At 38.1% G+C, this 19,692-nt stretch overlaps 1 protein-coding gene across 1 annotated transcript in view; it reads right to left on the reverse strand.

Annotated features, from left to right (window-relative positions):
* Positions 1–2,716: 2,716 nt before the first annotated feature.
* The window catches only part of FGF9 (fibroblast growth factor 9), a 28,794-nt gene continuing 11,818 nt past the window's right edge, over positions 2,717–19,692 (reverse strand). Inside the window, exon 3 of the mRNA XM_019530197.1 lies at positions 2,717–4,327. Within this exon, the coding sequence (XP_019385742.1) occupies positions 4,082–4,327 (246 nt within the window). The 3' untranslated portion in view covers positions 2,717–4,081. The remainder of the gene's footprint in view (positions 4,328–19,692) is intronic.

Raw genomic sequence — 19,692 nt, forward strand, 5'->3', positions numbered from 1 at the left:
GGGATATTACAAAGCTTATTAGTAAGAGCATGAGTTCATACAGAGAAGTAAGATGTGCAAGCCTGTTTCTACTTTTGTACAATAAAAGCCCATTATTTCTAATGTTGTATATGAGGGCCTATATTTGCCTCTTAGTTTGATACCTTTACTACAAGGCTAAGCAACATGAAATAAATGTGTATGAAATTCAGAAGGTGAAGGCAATCAGCCCTCTGAAGGATAAAATGAGTATAGGGTGAAGGCACAGAAGCTGCTGCCATATCTTCCCCTGCTTCCTCCTATGTTGTTTTAGGGGAAACCTAAATACTATCTTGAAGCAAGTGGTTTACCTCATCATCTTCTTCCTATTTGTGTTTTTATTAAATGAACTTTTGTCCCATTCACATACCCCAATGGTAGCACTCACCTCATTCTTCTTTCACCCTCTTCCTCTCCATACATATTCTTATACCCAATAATTAAAACATTCATTTTTCTTCTAAGTGAGAGTGAGTGAAATTCCATTCTGACTGGCAACCAGACCATTTTCTTCAAATTTGTCTCTTCTTCCATTTAGCATCTTCCCTTCTCTACCAAGTTTTCCTTTGCCTACTTTTGAGCACTGCTTGTCCCATATTAGTGCTAAATCAGAACCAAGAAACTCAGTAAAGTCGATTTAGACGTTAAGCACATTTTTCCATATTGGCAAAATACTTTACAGATCTGCCCTGAGTGAAATCCTTGAGAAAGCTTCTAGCAGAAAGATCTTCCCACCTCCTCCCAAATTAGGAAAAAGAAATGTAAATGTTCATGGGTTTGCTATATGTGGGATTTCCTAGAAATACAACCTTTTTTGAAATGATGTAATTCCATAAACGCATCCTTGTGAAAACCAGCTCTAAAGGGATATCAAGTAAATAATACCAATTTTCAAAATTCTATAACAATGTATTTATACAAATTACAGAATTCTGTATGTATTTACACACCATTACAGAATAGCAAGTAAATAACACCCATTTTTCCAGATTTTTCTTCAATGAATTTTAGTGCTCAAGAAAGGTGCCAGATTGATAGTACTAAAAAATGAAGATTGATGTTTGTTTACAGCCCAGGCACTGCATCCAAGCAAGCTCCCCCAACCCTTTGTTTATTCCATTATCTTCAGACTGCTTTCAAAGGTTCACAAAAGCACTCAAAGGGCTTTTGAGTCTCTGTGCTCATTCAGTCCTTGGCAAGGCTGCTAACTGGCACCAGGGTGGTACTGGTTTGGGGTGTGGACCATACTCCATTAGAAAACAAAAATAATTAATTAATTTTACATAAGTGACCAAGCAAACTTTTGTTCACTTTTTGTCATGAGCTAAATTCAAACCAGTAAACCTGGGCTGAAAGGTTCTGTGGCCTACTGCCAACTCCTGGACCATCCAGTCTTGCAATAAATCCTACGTTAAATTACATATTTTTATATTTACATAAATTCAGTATTTATATGCCATTATGGGTTATTGGTAAATTGGTTACAGTTTATATCGACTGCTGTAAGCTTATAACATTTTTTCTTGTTTTTACTCCTTTCTTTAGAAAAATACAAAATAAATTAAATAAAAGCATGACAACTAATATTAATGATCTGCCCAAGACTAAAAATCCAAGGTAATTCAATGTTAAGACTCAAACTGTGGCCTACCATCCTAGCCTCAATTCATGGCTATATTTTAACATTTGTAACTACTGTCCTGGTGTTTGTGAATTTACTACAAACTCAGATCATTATAATCTTTTTATTTTTTTTATTTTTTGCAGTTCACTTAAATGAACCTCTTTAATGCTACATAAAGAACCTGATACATCCTGGAAACTCCATTTCTCCATTTTGACCAGAAAGGCATAATATCTTCTATCTAAGTAGTTTACCATTTGGTTAACCTGTAGCCAAACTATTTGAACATTTCAGCTACATTGGAGGGATTAAAATAAACAATTCAATGTTTTGATGTATTATATTAGGATGCTGTGACTCCTTAGACAATAATATCATCCATAGGCAAATAAATAGGCAATCCCTAATTATCTTAAATCAACTAAGTTAATTTATATAGCTGTATCATTCAGTAACAATTATTAGAAAATGCCATATTTCATGTAATTTAGTCTACTAGTATTGAGAGCCAAGATATAGCCTCTGCAACCTATTACATCACACCTTTGAGCACAGAGAGGTCACATGTGGTCATAACCTTCGGCCATATGCTGTTCCTTAACAGAAGTCAAATAATGTGCTTTTCTATCGTGGACAATTTATTATCAGAACAAAATATATTTTTGGATTATTAAATTAAAACTGGTGGCAAACATATGTGTAGCTACCCCAAAATATATCAATGATCATACTCAATTTCCTTGTGCAGGTGTCTAGAAGAACCTACCCTTGCTCCCAATGAAGTCAATGCAAAAAGTTGCATACACTTCAGTGGAGGTAGGCTCAGAACCTAAACTTCCATTGTTTTAAATTATGCTGTTAACAATCTATCCTCTATTTTCTTCAGAATATTGTAACAAGATAGTCTCTTTCCTAAGGGCAAAATCAAGCATCATTATTGCTAAAAATGTTGTTATGAGCTAAACATAAAATGTTACAAAAGCTGCATATATTACATATTATAAACTCACTTGTAACTCATGGATATTGGACGGTAGCTTCAGGAAGAAAAAAGCAAGTATAATGATTTTCCCCTCATTATTAATAGAGATTTATTAGTTTCATTTTGCAAGTTTTACTTTAAGAAGGGTGCTAATATCAAGTATTATGACAGTTCACACTGAAAGCAAATTTCATAAAAGATGTTACAATGACCCCTATGGAACTTGTATAATTCATAGTAGATAGTCAAGTGCACAAATAAACATGTTCTCAAAAGTGATCCTCTTTATCTTGTTCTTGTCCTTTTAAACCATTATGTGCTATTTGTGAGCATTTTATTTAGTACAATTGCTGACATTACTTAGCTTGTCTCTGGCATTCTGCTTAAAGAAGCATGTTTATCATTTAGCTTTGGTATAATCTGCAGTAGGTTTTAACAAGTAAAATATATTCCACCCCCTATATTTTCCAGAACTGTGAAGTTTACAATGATGGAATAAGTCACTTTTTATCAGAGAGGAAATATTACAGACACAGAATAAATTTGAAGACCCAGTTTTATCTTTAATCCTCTGGGGATAAGCTATGGAACAAGCAGTCAGAAGAGTGAATACTCAGTGTCATGAGTGGTGTGCATATTTTTACAATAATATGGGCACAAAATAGATTGTCGCCTTTAGTACATTAGGGTCACTAGAATTTTTTGTATCCATGCACCTTTATATTTACTTGCATGAATTTACCACAGGTTCATAGCGGCCTTTGCCATTTTAATGCTTACAGAGCCTAAAGCTTCCAAAATGCCTATCTGGCCTGTACATATTTCATTAAAAATAAACTCTATATAATAAATAAATATATAAAATAAATAAAATGTTGCCTTTGGAATTTCTATAAATAAATTTAACCTTTTATTTTTTTACTAAGAGGTCTTTGCTTTAAACTCACTGGGATGCTGCCCAGGGAGCAATTAACTGAAAAGTCTCTTGTTTAAGTAAGACTGCACCCTCCATGCCTTTGTAAATGCAGCGTACACTTGAGCAGGCCACCAGCCAAAAATCCTGATGAATCAAAGTATGGCAGCTATGCTGATATATGACGAAGTACAACTGATCAAAAATTTAAAAGCATGTCTATTTCCCAGCATGCATCAGGCCTTTTTCCTTCTTGCTTTTGCTTCTCTTTCTCTTTCTCTTTCACTCAATCTCTCACTCTCACACACTCTCTCTCTCGTAATAAATCAAGCGAGTGGGCATAGGCTCTCCTCCAGGAGAACAAACCTTTAAGTGCAGAACAAAATCAGCATGTTCCATCCAAGCCTCCATCATACATTATGCATGCGACAAAGTTTGGCAACAGTGGAGCTGATGTGATGACACAGCTAATCAATAAGAACCCACCGCATGAAACCTTTATAGTGGTTACTTTTTAAGGGCTCAAGTGAAGGAATTGTCTTTGTCAACTTTGGCTTAAAATATCCTTATATAGTTCAGGTACTTTCTCAGGGTCCACTGGTCTAGGTAAAAAATGTGTAAATTTTTGATGCCGTTTAGTCCTAGTCCCCTCTCTTGGAGTGCCATCTTTATTTAATGCAACATAATATCGTCTTCCAGTGTCCACATGTTTATATAGATTTGATGAATATGTGTTATACCAGTTCTCTTCAAAATGCTCTCTGAATACACACTCCTGGGTTAATTTTTCCTGTGGAAAAGAAAGAAAAAAGCAGTGAGGACATAACAGCAAAAATAACTTTCTACCCATTTAATGTGCCTCATACTGGGTATGTCTATACATGCTGCTACAGTATCGTTGTTACTGCGCCACCATTTACTGATTCCTAAAGGAAGTACTACATGATGGCACAGTAACAATCATTAGTGCGCCGTGCTAGCAGTGCATGGTTATTTTTAGCTGCTACGTCACCACGGTGACACGCTAAGTGAGAGAGCGCGTCGCTAGGGCAACGTAGGTGCAGCATCATGGTTCATGCCTGCTGACACTATGTCACCACAGTGTGCTGCTACAATGACGTAGCATCTCGTGTAGACATGCCCACTGTATTTTAAAAATTGTATCTGGTTACCTTCAATTATCAATATTAGTGACTCACTGGGTGTGTCTACATGAGATGCTGACTGCGCAGTAGCTGAATAATACTGCAAAGTAGCACGTCACAGTACTAACAGTGCTAGTGTACAGTATTATTTGGCTAACTTAAAAGAATTCGCTGGCACTACTGCTCAGTAACTCCAGTTACTGTGCATTTATTTAGTACTTAATTATACAAGTACTAAATAAAAGCATAGTAACCACTGCGCAGTAGTGTCTCGTGTAGACACACCCATTTTGTGTATAGTATATAGCAAATAGCAAAACGTGCATGTTAAAACATTACTAATATTAAACTCAAGATTCAACAGAACTTTCTTATTTGTGCATTGCACAAAACATACATATATACAATACATGTGTGAATAGGAAAATGGTCTTCCAATAACTTCGTTTGAGAAACAACAAAAAATAGCAAACACTTTAATGCTCTATATTGGCAAACAGCTAGCAGCAAAATGATGTTACTGAACTTTTATTCGTACTCGCTCTAACCTTTATTACAAAGGATTCAAATTGTGAAATACAGCAAAAGAAAACTAAACTTGTTCTATAGGCTTCAAAAATAATGATGATGATCTGTTTAGGTCCCTTCTGACCCTAAGTACTATGATACTATGATAACTTAGGGCAAAATGCACAAAGACACCCTAGGTACTAAAACTGGACTTAATTAGAATTTGGGTGAAGTGCTTACATCGAGAAGGAAGGAAGGATTCTACTGCAAAAACAGTAAAACCCAAGAGTTGCTTAACCTGTAGTCCTGAAAGCTCCCTACATATCTGAGCAGGCAGGCACCCAGCTCCCACCTAGATATAAAATATGGAAGAAATGCACCTAAATTTTGCCTGCTTCCCCAAAGAAATCAATCCAATAGGGGTGTGTGAAGTCCGCCTAACATGTACCAGCAGCACTGAGTCAAGTTTAAAGCACAGTAGTCACTGTCCAGAATAAAACATGCCCACCAGAGGAGGTACTGATGCTCCCTAGCTCTTTATAACTTTGGGTAAAATGCTTATGTAGGAAGTGGGAGACCTGGTTTCTAGGCTCACCTCAGCCTGAATGAATTCAAAACCTCATCTTCCTCCTCCCAGAAAAGGGATAAGCACCAAGCTACAGAACAGTCTATAGCTGTATATAGTTAAACAGTCTTAGGTTGGATATTAGGAAGAACTTTCTAACCATGAGGACAGTTAAGCTCTGGAACTGATCACCTAGAAATGTTGTGAGATTTCCCTCCCTGGAAGTTTTTAAGAACAAGTTAGATAACCACCTGCATGGAATGGTTTAGACAGGGATGATCCTGCATCGGATTCTAATTCCTTCCCTACCTTTTGCAGTGCTGTGCTTCATCTGTCCATACTGCTAGTCCCATTAACTGCAATACGCTTTTCTATGCCCTTCCTCCACCCCACTTTTACCCTCCCCGCCCCTCTTTGTTTGTGTGTATATACATATGAGCGACTCAAATGGCCCCTTATTTTTAAATAAGTTTATAAAATGCATCTTTCTTGGGACAGTTTTTATCATAATTTTGTGAAATATTTTGTTTCTAGCAGTACTATTAATGCTTGTGAAAAAATAAGAAGACACATTTGTTTTAAGTAAATCCTCAACTGGTAAAGAATTCAATTCTTTAGCTTCTTACTTCTGTAAGATACACTGCCAGAAATCACCACACTGACTTTGAGCAAGGAGTTGCAACTATAACAAGTTTTACTAACATCAGCAGAAGTTGAGGGAGTTAAATGTTCTCTAATAGCTATCCAGAGAATACACATAAGACAAAACAGGCATCTTTGTAATGTACATCTTCTTGATACTGTACAAACAGAATAAAATTTAAGTACAGCTTGTGTTGTCCTAACATTTTGTTTACTTGGAATGATTTTTAAAATTACTTTGTTTTCTTTAATTGCAAAAGCAGATGCTGAGTACTGTTGTATGCTGAGTGTGTAGCTCCACAGGGGACATGAAACTAATTCAAATTAAGTTTTTCTACTCTCTGCAGGGAATCAGATCACATGACATACACTGCAGATTCAATCCTTATTAAAAATAGAGATCTTCCTAAAATGTCATTCTGTCCTTTCTTGAAGACATTAATTATTCACTTCATCTACATTTCATAAATGATGAGGTTTTTTTTTAGTATCATCATAAATGTATATTTTTAAAAGAACAAGGTTTTTTTTCCCATCCCCAGAAGGTGCACAGTCTAAAATAGCCTATCCTTTCTCTAGCAGGCTTAATGAGTTATGACAACACTGCAGTATACTACTCAACAGACCTTGGTTAAAAGTTTATATATTACACTGTATTCTGCATTGTCTACTAAATGTTTTAATTTTCCTTTTAGAACATCATTAGACCCCTCCTATATTATCTCAAAATGCATGTTACCCACTTAGAAGGAAAACTGGTATTAGATCTTTACATATAATCACAACTTCAGGGTAGGCTGGAAATATAAACTGTTTTATAATATTCTGAAACAACTGTTTAGAGCACAGAGAAATTCTGGCTTGACCTAAAGACCACAGAAATAAACATTTACTTCAATTGGCTTTGAATTAGGCCCCATATTAGCTACTGTATAAGGAATACAAACAAAGTACTGCAAGACAGGCTTGGTCACAATTACACTTGACTTTATACTCCCCCCATATCTTGGATGTCACGGTAAAAAGGCTATGCAGTACTCGCTATGAAGCAATCAGTTCTCATTTTACTGAATTTCCATGGTCTACTTTTTGTTAAGTTATTTTAAAGTAGTTGTATACACATATCTTGTATCACAAAGCCCAAGTAGTAAATATGAGTTTAATTCAGAAATCTGCTAACTTGGTACGTTGAAACAAAATCTGGCAAATGTTAACTACTATGGAAACCCCTTTTTCTTTTTATATTATCCACTACTTAGCAGTAGAGAAAATAGTAATTACAACATCAAAACTTCCAGCCAGCCACATTAAACTCAAGACTATGAATTAATAAAGTAGAGGACTATACAATACCACAATGAAGGCTTGAATAGATTATTTTTAATATATATTCCTGTGGAGCAACTGATTTAAAATGTATGGAAATAAGAAAACACTTAATCCATATGGGCAGTATTATAAGAATAGCTTAATTCTCAGGGCTAGTAACTTTTATTGGAAAAATATTTAATAGTAGACATTTGTGTTGATCAGTAAATGAAAGTGTAATAAAATGCCCTGTCCCAAAATATTCTCTTTTTCCTTTGAAGGCCTGTTAATTATGGTTACATGTAAACTATGTGACTTACTCTGAAATGTGACCAAAAGAAAATTATTTTGCCCAACTTTACTAACATAACAACAAACAAGCCCTGTTGTGCGTTTGGGTCAAACAATTTTATTTTAATGAAACCTACAGTTTTGTCCTGCCCCATGAAACTACTATACTAATCTGAATCAAAACAGACATTTCAAAAATACTTACATAATCCAAAAATCCCCAAACAGTATAAAAAGAAATCAGTAAGTCAGTTTAAAAGGCAAGTCAATACTCTTAGTATGTCTCCTATGCATTATATTAAAGACTGTTCATCTTTTATAAAGTAAGCTCATGGTTAGATGTATATTCTTCCCTAAATATATATATGCTACTTTCATCTTACAGGTCTAGTGTATTGTGTGTGCCATGAAAAATTTAAAAAAGGGAACTATTATTTTAAGCATTTCCCTTCATATGCAATGGTCTGAACAGGCTATTGAACTTAGATTACAATAGTGTGACATCATGTTCAGAGACTGTAATTAATTGAAGAGATGTCATAAATATGACTGCAGTCATAAACCCTTTGGCTATCCTTTCGTCTGATCACACATACTAAGCAGGCTTGTTGTCTGATTGGATAGAGAACCTCTAGGGAAACCACAGCCACTGTTGGAAACAGTACTGGTAACTAGGCAGTGCCACTTTTTCATCTAATAATATTGAATAAGGCTCATTGAATAAAGTTTCCATAGTGAAAAAAGCTCATTGAATACTTCCTGTTAAATATCTGACTTTGTGCATGTTGAAGAAAAACAAGATAAAGATGATTCAACCAATATTTTAATGCTATTCAGTCAGCTCTCAGCTGTTAAATAATTTGATAATTTATAAAAACCTATCAAAAAATGTATTTCACTTTAAAAGAGTTTTATACTGCTGAAAGAATGTCCCATAATAAAAGTAAGAGGCATTGTACTTTTAGAGGAAAGGTCTACCTACTACTATGTTAAATTGAAGTTCAGGCCAGATATGATTATTAAATATTTTTTAACAAGAGCTAAGATGTTAGGGCAGGTGTCTTGGCCAGCCCACAGTTGTGCAATTATATTTGGTCTGCCTTAGGTCATCTTGTTCTTTCAACAAGATACCATATTAATCTTAGCTAAATTGTTAATGTAATTTCATAAGACAGTTTTATTGTGCATGCACCCCCACTAGCAAACACTGTACATGGTGAAACATTTCAAAGAATTTTGGGGGCACACCCTATGAACAAGTTAGGCCCAACAAAGTTAGGCCCTGCAAAGTTAAATTTTAGGCTTCTGGACCCCAACATAGAACCCAGCATCAATAATCAGGTGCCCAAGCTCCTTTCACCATGCCTGAGCAGAGCTGGGTGCCTAAGAATGGCAATACAAAAGCCTACATGCTAAGCAGAGAACTGCCTAGAGTTAGCTAATAGGAAACACCAAGTACAAAGGTGTTTCTGAACTCCCATTCCTCTCCAGAGCATAAAGGCCCAAATTAGGGTTCCAAAGTAGATTCGCTCCATCCTCTCAGGATCCACAGTCCAGAACCTACTCTTGAGATCAGGAACCTACAGGCCTTTTTGAGGTGTAGCCAGAGTAAATGGTAACAATGCTACTGCCCTCCCCTTATTTAATGACCTACCGGTTAGAACAGGTACCTAGGAGGCACATCTACACATTCGTTTATGTGCAGTGGTTACTGTGCATTTAATTTAGTTCTTGTATAATCAACTACTAAATAAATGCACAGTAACTGGAGTTACTGTGCAGTAGTGTCTTTTTAGTAACACTACTGTGCAGCACCCTAATAATACTGCACAGTAGCATATTACCACTGTTTGTGCTATGACCCACTACTGCACTGTATTATCAGGCTACTGCACAGTTAGCAACTCATGTAGACACACCCAGGAAGTAGAAAACATGGGTCACAGGCCCTTTGTTGGCCTGAAACTATTCAAATCCTTATTTCCCTCTTCCAAGGGTGGCAGCATTTTTCATCCCTATTGTTAAAGCTCAGCCACTGTACAGCTAGAATGCAAAAATCATACAGCCAGAAAGAGGAAGAGGTATCATTACTGTAGCCTATCGACTAGGGCATTCTGCAAGGGGTAGAGGTAATGGGGCAGGTGTTGGGCTGTGCCCTCTTGTACCCAGGATTAATTATGTGTTTTACATTTGGCAGTTGGGTTAAAAAAGAGGAATGATTCCTGAGAAGTGTTTCTTTAGGATTCCAATTTCAGATTTAACTATCTGAAGTCCATCAAAGTGCTGTGTTAGTCACCTAATTCCTTTTTTTTTAAAAAAATAGGCTTCTAAAACAAGATTTAGAAAGATTCAAGTTGCCTATGTCTAAACTTGTGATCCACTAGGCATCTTCCTGTTGGGTCTGAATGTTCCCTGCATGCCTCTAGTTTTGTACTGTGGGCATACTAAAAGCTGCCCTGGCCTGCTAGTTTGGATACACACCTGAGAAAGGGAAGTTACAGTTTTGAATCCCTGCTTCTGTCACCAGTCATATCTTTTATATTTAGTAGCCATTGAACAAATACTGACATAAAGCTGGGATACCCTGTCCCAGTTGATTGCCCCACCACTATGCCACAAAACCAGAGTTCCTCTTATACTCTCTTTTCCTGGCTCCAGAAATTTTGAATTGATTTCCAGGCAGCAACCCCACTTCAGTAAGAGAAATGAAAGGTGCCTCTGCCCAGCCTTGCTAATAGCTTGGTTACACCCTCCAGAAATGTAGCTTTGAACCACCTAAAACTGAGAAGGGCCTAGAAAATCATTTAAAAATTGTCAGCAGAGCTGGTAGCACTTGTTCCCCTTGTTAGTAGAGTCAGCAATGAAAAACTACTCAAAGAAGCTGTGGTCCCTCTATATCAGGGGTAGGAGACAATTACTTTTTTTAGATAAATAATTTCGGCACTCACATTGAAACTATGAAACTATGAAACTATGAAATCCCAAGACTTTTATCACTGATTTCAATAAAACTAGAATTTCTCTTTCTTCTACAACACCTTTTACAAGCACCAAGTTCATTATACATACCTTCATTTTACTGATATCCACTCCATTTGATTTTCAACATTTTAATTCAGTCAAGTCTTTAAGTGTGCTCTCACTAGAAATGCAAATATTTTTAAATGATGAAAGCTTTACTGCACTTGGAGTCACTCTTGCCAAGAATGCCTCTATTCCAAGAAGGGGATCTACCTGAACATGGGAACACTTTACATATACCCAGACAAATGAAACTGATAAAAGTGCCTTTCTTTCACTGTTCAGATACTGAAATGCATGGAGTTCACCCATAGGAAAGCTTGCCCTTACTGCCATTGAAAACTGACAAAATTACAAAGGTAGAGACTCTGTTAGTACAAATGATCATTGCTCCACTGATTTCAAAATATGGTACCAGATTGGAAGTTGAGTTTTATTTACCAACCCTGGCCAAGGAAGTCTTTCTGTTGTTTTCTTTACAAATTGACTAATTCTGGGGTGTTTTCAATTGTCCGTAATGACAGTATGTTTGGAACTATACAGTGCCATACTTTATCCTTCTAACGTCTATTTTATTTTTGGTTTTCCTGGCACAATCAAGGATTACAGTCCTTGATGTTATGTAAATGTTACCTGAGTATCTAATTCATGTTTGGCTAAATGTATAACAGTAAACCCTTCCAAGTATCAGTAGCAAGGTTTTACATACCCTTTGGTCTTGGAGCCAATGTAAGACCCAGCCACATTTCTAGTGAAATCAACAGAAAAAATGCCATTTAAATAGGAGCTGAATTATGAAGTCTGGTAATAATTTTTAAAAAGGGAAAAATACAGATTTTAAAAGAACAGCTTCAAACACGTTTAGATTGACTGAAGACTGTACCTTCACCAAACTCACCTCCAACTTCCACATTCTATTATGTCAAAAGACATCAAATATGCCAAGCCTACACTGGAGCTTGACAGAACCCTGTAGAATTTGCTTATGGCCTTAGTAAAGATAGCTGGAAACCTGAGGCCATAGCCAATGTTTGTCCCCCATGGAATCTACTTTTTCCCATTGATTTCAATCCCTACACTGGTCAGTTGGGTGGACAAGTCAGCTATTTTAAGGCGATTTGAACATTTGCTGTTTTTTTAATTAGAATTCATAATCTTACTAATTTTAGCTGTTTAAAAATTATGCTTTTGTTAGCTTCCTGCTCTTTTGGCCTTACACTTTGAAGACCCGGTATAAATAAATCATATTTTTTTCCCGTTAAGACAGTCATTGATTCTTATTATACAAATGTTATTTCTTGATTTGTTTTCCAAATTATCCTGATTCATTTGTCCTTTTTTCTCTCCATGGAAAGGCACCTCAGGGGTTTCAATGATAATTTTTTTGTAATTCCTTTTCTAAATATGACACAGGAGATGTAATATCAGAGAACTCTAAAAAGGCCAGGAATATGTTCTGTGCTGTTATGCCTTGCATTAGGCTTTCAGATGTGCAGCTGCTTCTGCCATCAATGATGTCTTAGACAAGTCAGCTGGCTTGGGTCTTTTGTTATCTCCATACTCCCCACCCCCACACCAGTGAAATCCCTCTGTAATGGGTCAAACTTTACCCAGACAGTTAATTTCAGCTTTGATTAAAGACAATGTGTCAATTTGTCTTAAAAAATGTAATGGTTCCTATACATGTGCAGGGATGCTGCTCTGACGCACTTAATCGAGTCTGCTGCTGCTGCAGCATCACGTGTATCAGCACCCCTGTGTTTTATGAGCTCTAGTTCAAAGCACCCCACCGCTATTTTTCAGCACAGGGATACTGATACACGTGAGACTCCTGGAGCTTTACTTAGCTTAGCTGTCAGAGCTGCACCAATTAAAACATCCCCTCTGCCCTCCCCACCCCCAACCTCCTGGAGATCTATAAATGTCCTATGATTTCAACTGAATTGGTGAATGAAAAGGTGAAAGACCAGGCAGTTATTCTGCAGGAATCAGACAATGGACATGCATCCCTTTCCACCCCTGCCCCCCTCCCTCCCCCCCAAAAAAATCAAACTTCAAACTGTTACGGGCAAAATTATTCAACATTATTTCATTCTTTTTTATAAAGCATCTAAAAGGGATTTTTTTCCACACAATAACACTTGCATATTAACATGACTTCAAGGATTCCTTTCAAACTTTCCGAACAAGAATTCAACTTTGAGTGCACTAAGAGTGAAATCCTGTCCCAACTGCAGTCCATGCAATACTTTCGTTGCCTTCTATGTGGCCAAAATGTCGTCACCTTAGTTATTTAAACATAATACTTTTTCAAAACAGCTAAGTGCCCAAAGACTAATTTTTTTCTTTAGACTGCAAACACTTCAGGGCAAGGACCATGCCTAAATGTATGTTTATCATGTGTTAACACAATGGGGCTCTTATTTTGATCAGGATCTGGGGATACTGTCAGAATAACAATAATAGGTTTTGCATGAATGGTCTCAAACTTACCTCCACCACTCAGTGAGAATTTTCTCACTGACTTCTACAGCAGCTGAAGCAGGCCTAAAGTGCTGCTTCTCCAGCATAGTTACAGTGTACCATAATCACTTTAGTCTGCTAAATTTTATTTTTTCCTTTAATAATAAGCACTCTGGGCAAGATTTCACAAGTGCTCAGCACCAAACCACTAAAGTCTTTTTTTTTTCCTTCTGTGGTCATTGCACAGTGCTCACTTTCTAGTACAATATCCCAAAATCTTCCATTACAAAAAGAATCATGATCTTTTCCAAACAGCTTTTTAAAGGATGTGGATTTATACTGAAGTGAGCACTGTTCCCTAGGATTTCTGAATTTATCAATCAATTGCACTGTTGCACACCACCAGACCAGCATAAATGTATGTAAACTGCAGGGTAAGGACCTAGAGATACAAATCTCCTAATTAAGTCAATGGAGACCTGAGCTTTTAACCTGTTCCTGAAAAGCAAGTAAAAGTATTATATTTCACCTACTGAGCCAAATCTAAAGAAAATTATCTCTATCTGATGTTGTGAACAGCTTCCAAGCATATATCTAACGTGCCATTTTGCCTATGCATTTTAACATGTCATTTCCATATCTTTAGCCTATTCCCTAGGAAACATAATCCACAAAACCACAATTTAATACAGTTTAAGATCACTAACTGTGCTAGCTCCTGAAAAATGTAGGATATGAACAGGTGGGAAGCTGCAAATCTAGAATGAGGTATACTTGAACAGCTGCACAAAGAAATTTGCACATTTGCTTATGTCTGTTGGTCCCCAATTTTCATGAGTACCCAGAATTCACACATTTTTTTAAATACAGAGAAAGAGAAAAGAAGAAGTCATTTAGTTAAGAACTAATCAATGTAACTGTTTTGGAAAATTTTAACTTACTGTGTGTCAACTGTTTAACTAAAATAAATAACTTCTGCATGTCTGGTATATTAGAAGCTCACCACTGAACCATACAACAGCGGAACCAGAGAAATCACTTGGGTCAGTGGTTTTCGACCTTCTTGAACTTCAGGCACCCCTTCATAGACTTAAGGTAGCCCTCAGAAAATTCCAGCTCTTAGTTTTGACTCCTTTTTTATTGCAGAAAATTCCTAGAGCAATTCTTCTGTTATAAACGACTCCGAAAGACTGCTACAAGGCAGAATGTTTTTTAACACCATGGATTCTTATTTGACATTTCTAGGTTAATCTTGTGAATCATGTTTGCACACATAACAGTATTAACATTGTGTGGCATCCCACAGCACTCTTGAATGGATCTTGAGGCACCCCAGGATGCCACAGCACCCTGTTTGAGAGCCACTGACTTAGGTCATCTACTATTGCCCCATCTAGTTTTGCAAGACCTAGTCAGTACCTGCAACTTAGCTCTCCAACAAAAGCCTACATGTCAATGGAAGCAGTGCTGATGATTCACTAGTTGTTTCCCCAAATCAGTATTGATCCAATACCATGTAGGATGACATCATTAAATTATGATACCAGAACACAGTGCTGATTTCAGGTTTTATTAAGAATGCCAATCTAATATTTTTTTTCAAAGGATATTCTCCCAAGTTCTCATATAGATATACAGGTTCCTTAGCTTATTTCTGTATCGCTCACAACTACACTATCCAATTTTTAGTCAGATTGCACTGGACAAGTTCTAAAAGGATAAACTTGGAAGCTGAGGGATACTAGAAAACATACACAGATTTTCCCCAGCAACTACTCTTGAGGATCCTGTGGCATCTCTCACATCTGTAGTCTCAACAAAGATAGTGCCAACAGCAGGGCAAGCTGTTTCCTGCCCCACAGCAGAGTGAAGAAAGAAGGTTTACATTTTCCCCATTCATACACAACCAAAGACCCTTTTAGAACTGGGCATCACCTTTTTAGAATTCATTGAGATCCCCAAACCCCAAAAGAAAGGGTTAAAATAACAGGCACCTTTGGCAACATCAGAGCTAGGGAGAAGGAGGTGCTGAAAGTCAGTGGGCCACTGCTTTCACATGAACCTGAGACTCCAAGCACAATTGTCCTAGTGAAATCCACCAGCAAAGGTTCAGACCTAGCCTTCACTGAAAACACAAATAAAAAATTAAGTAGGGCAATGGGACTGCTAGGGACTTTCTAGGTTACTAAGTACAGTCCCCTTATATTGCAGAAAACCTCATCATAAATGTATCAAGCTCCAGTTTGGGTTTTTTCTCCATTATTCTATTCAATGACTGTTCCAGAACTTCCCTCCTCTGAGGATTTGAACCCTCTAGTTTCCAGATAATTTATTTATGGCCAGTATATGTCATTTTTTCTGGTGTGAACATTGTCCTTTAGCTTAAATAGTTCTTTTCCCTATCTGGTGTTTTACTTTCTTAATGTGTATATGGAAGACACTCATTTCCCCTCTCAGACTTTATATCTCTAGGCCAGGGGTGGCCAACCTCCACACATATGTGGCACACAGCATGCCAGGGAGGGGACATGCACAACAGTGGAAGATTGGGCAGGGAGCAGAAAACATGCTAGCAGATTGGACAGGGGATGAGGATCTCAGGGAGAGTATGGAGCTAATTTGTAGCACATCCACCAAAAACAGTGATTAATCAAGCCATGCTTTTAGTTTCCTCTCATAAGATGGGCCGTTACATTTTCTCCAATTATCTTAGCTCCTTTCCTTGGCACCTGTCCCAATTTAAATGCATCCTTTTTGAAGACAGTTGACTAGAATTGTACACAGTATTCCACAAAGTTTCATCAGTGTTTTATCCAGTTGTCCAATGGCTTTAATATTTCCCCATCCCTAGTGGAAATACCTCCCCTGATATATTCTAGGATAACATTTGCCTTTTTCTCATAGCTATGTCACATTAAGAGATTTCAGTCATCCTTTGATCAACATCCCTTGGTCTTTCTCCTATTGTTTCTACCTCATGACCTCCTAGTTTATAGCAAAATATTTTATTACAAGCCCCCAAGTTCATAACCCTCTACTTGGTACACTTCCATTTCATCCCATTTCTATTGCTCTAGTCCTCAATGTCATCCAGTTCTTCTTGTGTGATATTCTGATCCCCTTTTATATTGACAATGCCCCCACTGTGATATCATCAGCCAATTCCATAAGCACATGCTACTGTTTGGGGGCCTTAATTGACATATGAAATAAGATTGGGCCTAGGACCGAGTAATCTCCCTGCAGCCACACACTTCCTTTTCAAAACAACATATTCCTATAACCCAGCGGTAGGCAAAATTGCAGATTTAGCCGGTGGCTGGACTCCATTTCCCAGCAGCCCTTGCCCGTGCCACAATGACCAGTCTCCATGGAGACTCCAGGAGTGGTGAAGCACTAATAGCATGGGGCTGTGACAACCCCAAACTCCCAGGGTCTCCATGGAGACCAGTCTGAGTGGCACTGGCTGGGCACAGACACATCTGGGGCCAGGGCCAGGAACTTGCGGCAGTGATAGCGCAGGCCAGAGCCGGTGAAGAGCCACAATCCACTGCCTGCAAGTCCCTGCTCACAGAACTCACGTTCTTCATAGGGGCGTATGGGCAGATCACAGCTCTGCTTCGGCTCTGGCCCCACACTGTCACGGCTGCAAGATCTTAGCTCAGGCCCTGGAGCACCAACCCGCTCAACCATGCACCCTGCCACAACTGCTCAGGCCAGTCTCTGTAGAGACCCTGGGAGCAAGGGGCCATGACAGCCCCACACTGTCAAGCCCTGTCGCTCCAGGGATCTCCATGGAGCCCAGGTGGAGTGGCATAGGCAGGGGCTGCTGAGAAATGGAGTCCAACAAGGGCCCAATCTGGCTCACGAGCCAAACAATGGCTACCTTTGCCATAACCCTTCTAGCTTGTTCCTTACCTATCTTTTCCACCTAAACTAATGATTTTCCATATGGTACTCACCCTGTTGCCTTACTATAGTCCACCTGGATTAAACCTATTCCATTTTCTTGGTCTAGAAAATCAGTTCTTATGACACAAAGATTAGCCTAGCATAACTTTCCTTCAAGTAAATCAATATTACATTCACCTCCAGATTCCAATGTTTTTCCTTCAAAATTTGTTCTGAAGCCTCGCATGCTACTGCAGTCAACTTAATGGGCCCGTAGATGCCCAGATTATCTTTTTCATTTCTTTTCAAGTATGGGTAGTATGTTTACTACTCTTCAGTCTTATGGTACCATCCCCTTTAACAGGTTTATGTCTTGCTACTTGACCTGTGAACTAGCCACCTAGCCTTTGCTCCAACGTTCAACATCATTGCCATTATTGAAAACTGAGGCAAAATATTCATTTAGTTTTGGGGCCATGGCTACATTATCTTTCACATCCACACACCCTTCACAGTAAAGCACCTCACTTTTCCTTTTTTCTTTATATTTATATCACTGATAAATGTCTTCATATGTATTTTAATATCCTTTGTCAGGTCTAACTCACTTTAACTCTTGGCACATCTCACTTTACCCTTTCTTTTCTTGACCTCTTAGACATAGCTTCCCTTGCTAAGCAGTCCTCTTTTCTATTTCTTTTAGGCTCTCTGCTTACTCTCAATAGACTTTTCAAATAGTTATTCATCCACTTAGCTCTGAATCCCTTCTGTACAATTTCTCCCCCTTACCAAAATCCAGGTTCCAGATAGCTATAGCACCTCTGACTAAAATAAATTCCTAGCCTCCTCCAAATTCAAGTCCCTGTGCTCTTCAGAACAGCTAACCTCACCAGCCAGTTCTCTTAATTTCTCAAAGCTTGCCCTTTTGAAATTGAGACCCTTAATTACAGACCAACTTTTTGTGTATCCTTCCATTTAAGGTGACCATAATTTAAGGTGAATTAGCTTATGACCACTTGATCCAAGGTTATTGGTTATTGGCTAGGATCACATTTCTGATTATCAATATATCCCTGTTTTCATCAATTCTTTTCATAACATTCATGATAAACCCAGCAGGGTACTTAGAGTTAAACCAATCCTGGCACTGCCCTGTGAGTACCAAGCATTTATTCCCATTAAATGTTATATGACACTTTTTGCAACGATGAGGGTGTTAACCCTAGTGTCATGGCCAAATTCCAGCCTTGATAATTGCCGCTGTCTACTAAAATAACCCCCTGTGGTTTTATTCAGGGAACTACTCTTCAATCCCTCCTAAAGGTGTTGTGCAATGCAGCTGGTGCATAATGACTGCCCTGTTTCCACCCCAACCACCATGCCCCAAGTGGCCGCATTCAAATTGATGGAGAAATACTCTATATATCTAAGATAGAATCTAAAGTATACGAGAGACTTTTGGACCAACAGAAGATAATAACAACACCTTGCAACAACATGTATTATCTGCCCCGTCCTTGGATATTTGTAACTATGCACTGACTACCTACTTAGCCCAATTGCTTCAGACTTTTTTTTCCTAACATAGCCTCATGTATTTCTTCCTTGCTCCTTGTCCTACTATCTGAGAAACTGAATAATTCTTGTCCTTTATTTACTTTATAACCTGAAAGGTATTTATAGAACATGGCATTGTGCTCCCTTAACCACACCAAGTTATTTTTGTTAGGTTATTAAAATCTCTCTCCTCAAAAAAAAAAAATTTTATTCTCAGTCTGCATAATTCTATTGCTTCTGCTGAAGGTGCCCTTCCAAAATTTGGGGGGTTGCAAGCATATACAAAATTCCAGATATAGACCCACTAGGACAGCAGAGCCTCACCTTTTCATCCCATGGACCAGATGAGCAGTGCCAAGTCTGTCTGTGTGCCAGATACCGTCCATGGGCCCAATCCAGTCATGAAATAGCCCAGCCCAGGCCCAATCCAAGACTGGGAAATTTGGCAGTGGGAGAGCAGTGGCAGTGTTAATTGCTGCCACTCCCCCATCACCAAATTTTTGGACTCAAGGGAATCCCCGTGGGCTGAATGACATGGCTTTGTGAGCTGGATTTGGCCCACAGGCTAGGAGTTAAGCACCCCTACGGTAGGAGAATAAAGAAAAGCACTATGCTAGTTAACTATGGACTACCGCACCCATGTCTTCAACTAGCTAGTTTCTAGACAGATCCTTTACAAATGAAAAAGCAGCTATTTGTTTCTTCTCCCTGTAACAAGACTTAGCTTTCAGATGTACTTAATCTCTGTTGATCTATCTAAAC

Source organism: Crocodylus porosus, unplaced genomic scaffold (assembly GCF_001723895.1).
Source record: "Crocodylus porosus isolate Cpor-Errol unplaced genomic scaffold, CroPor_comp1, whole genome shotgun sequence".
NCBI lineage: Eukaryota > Metazoa > Chordata > Crocodylia > Crocodylidae > Crocodylus > Crocodylus porosus.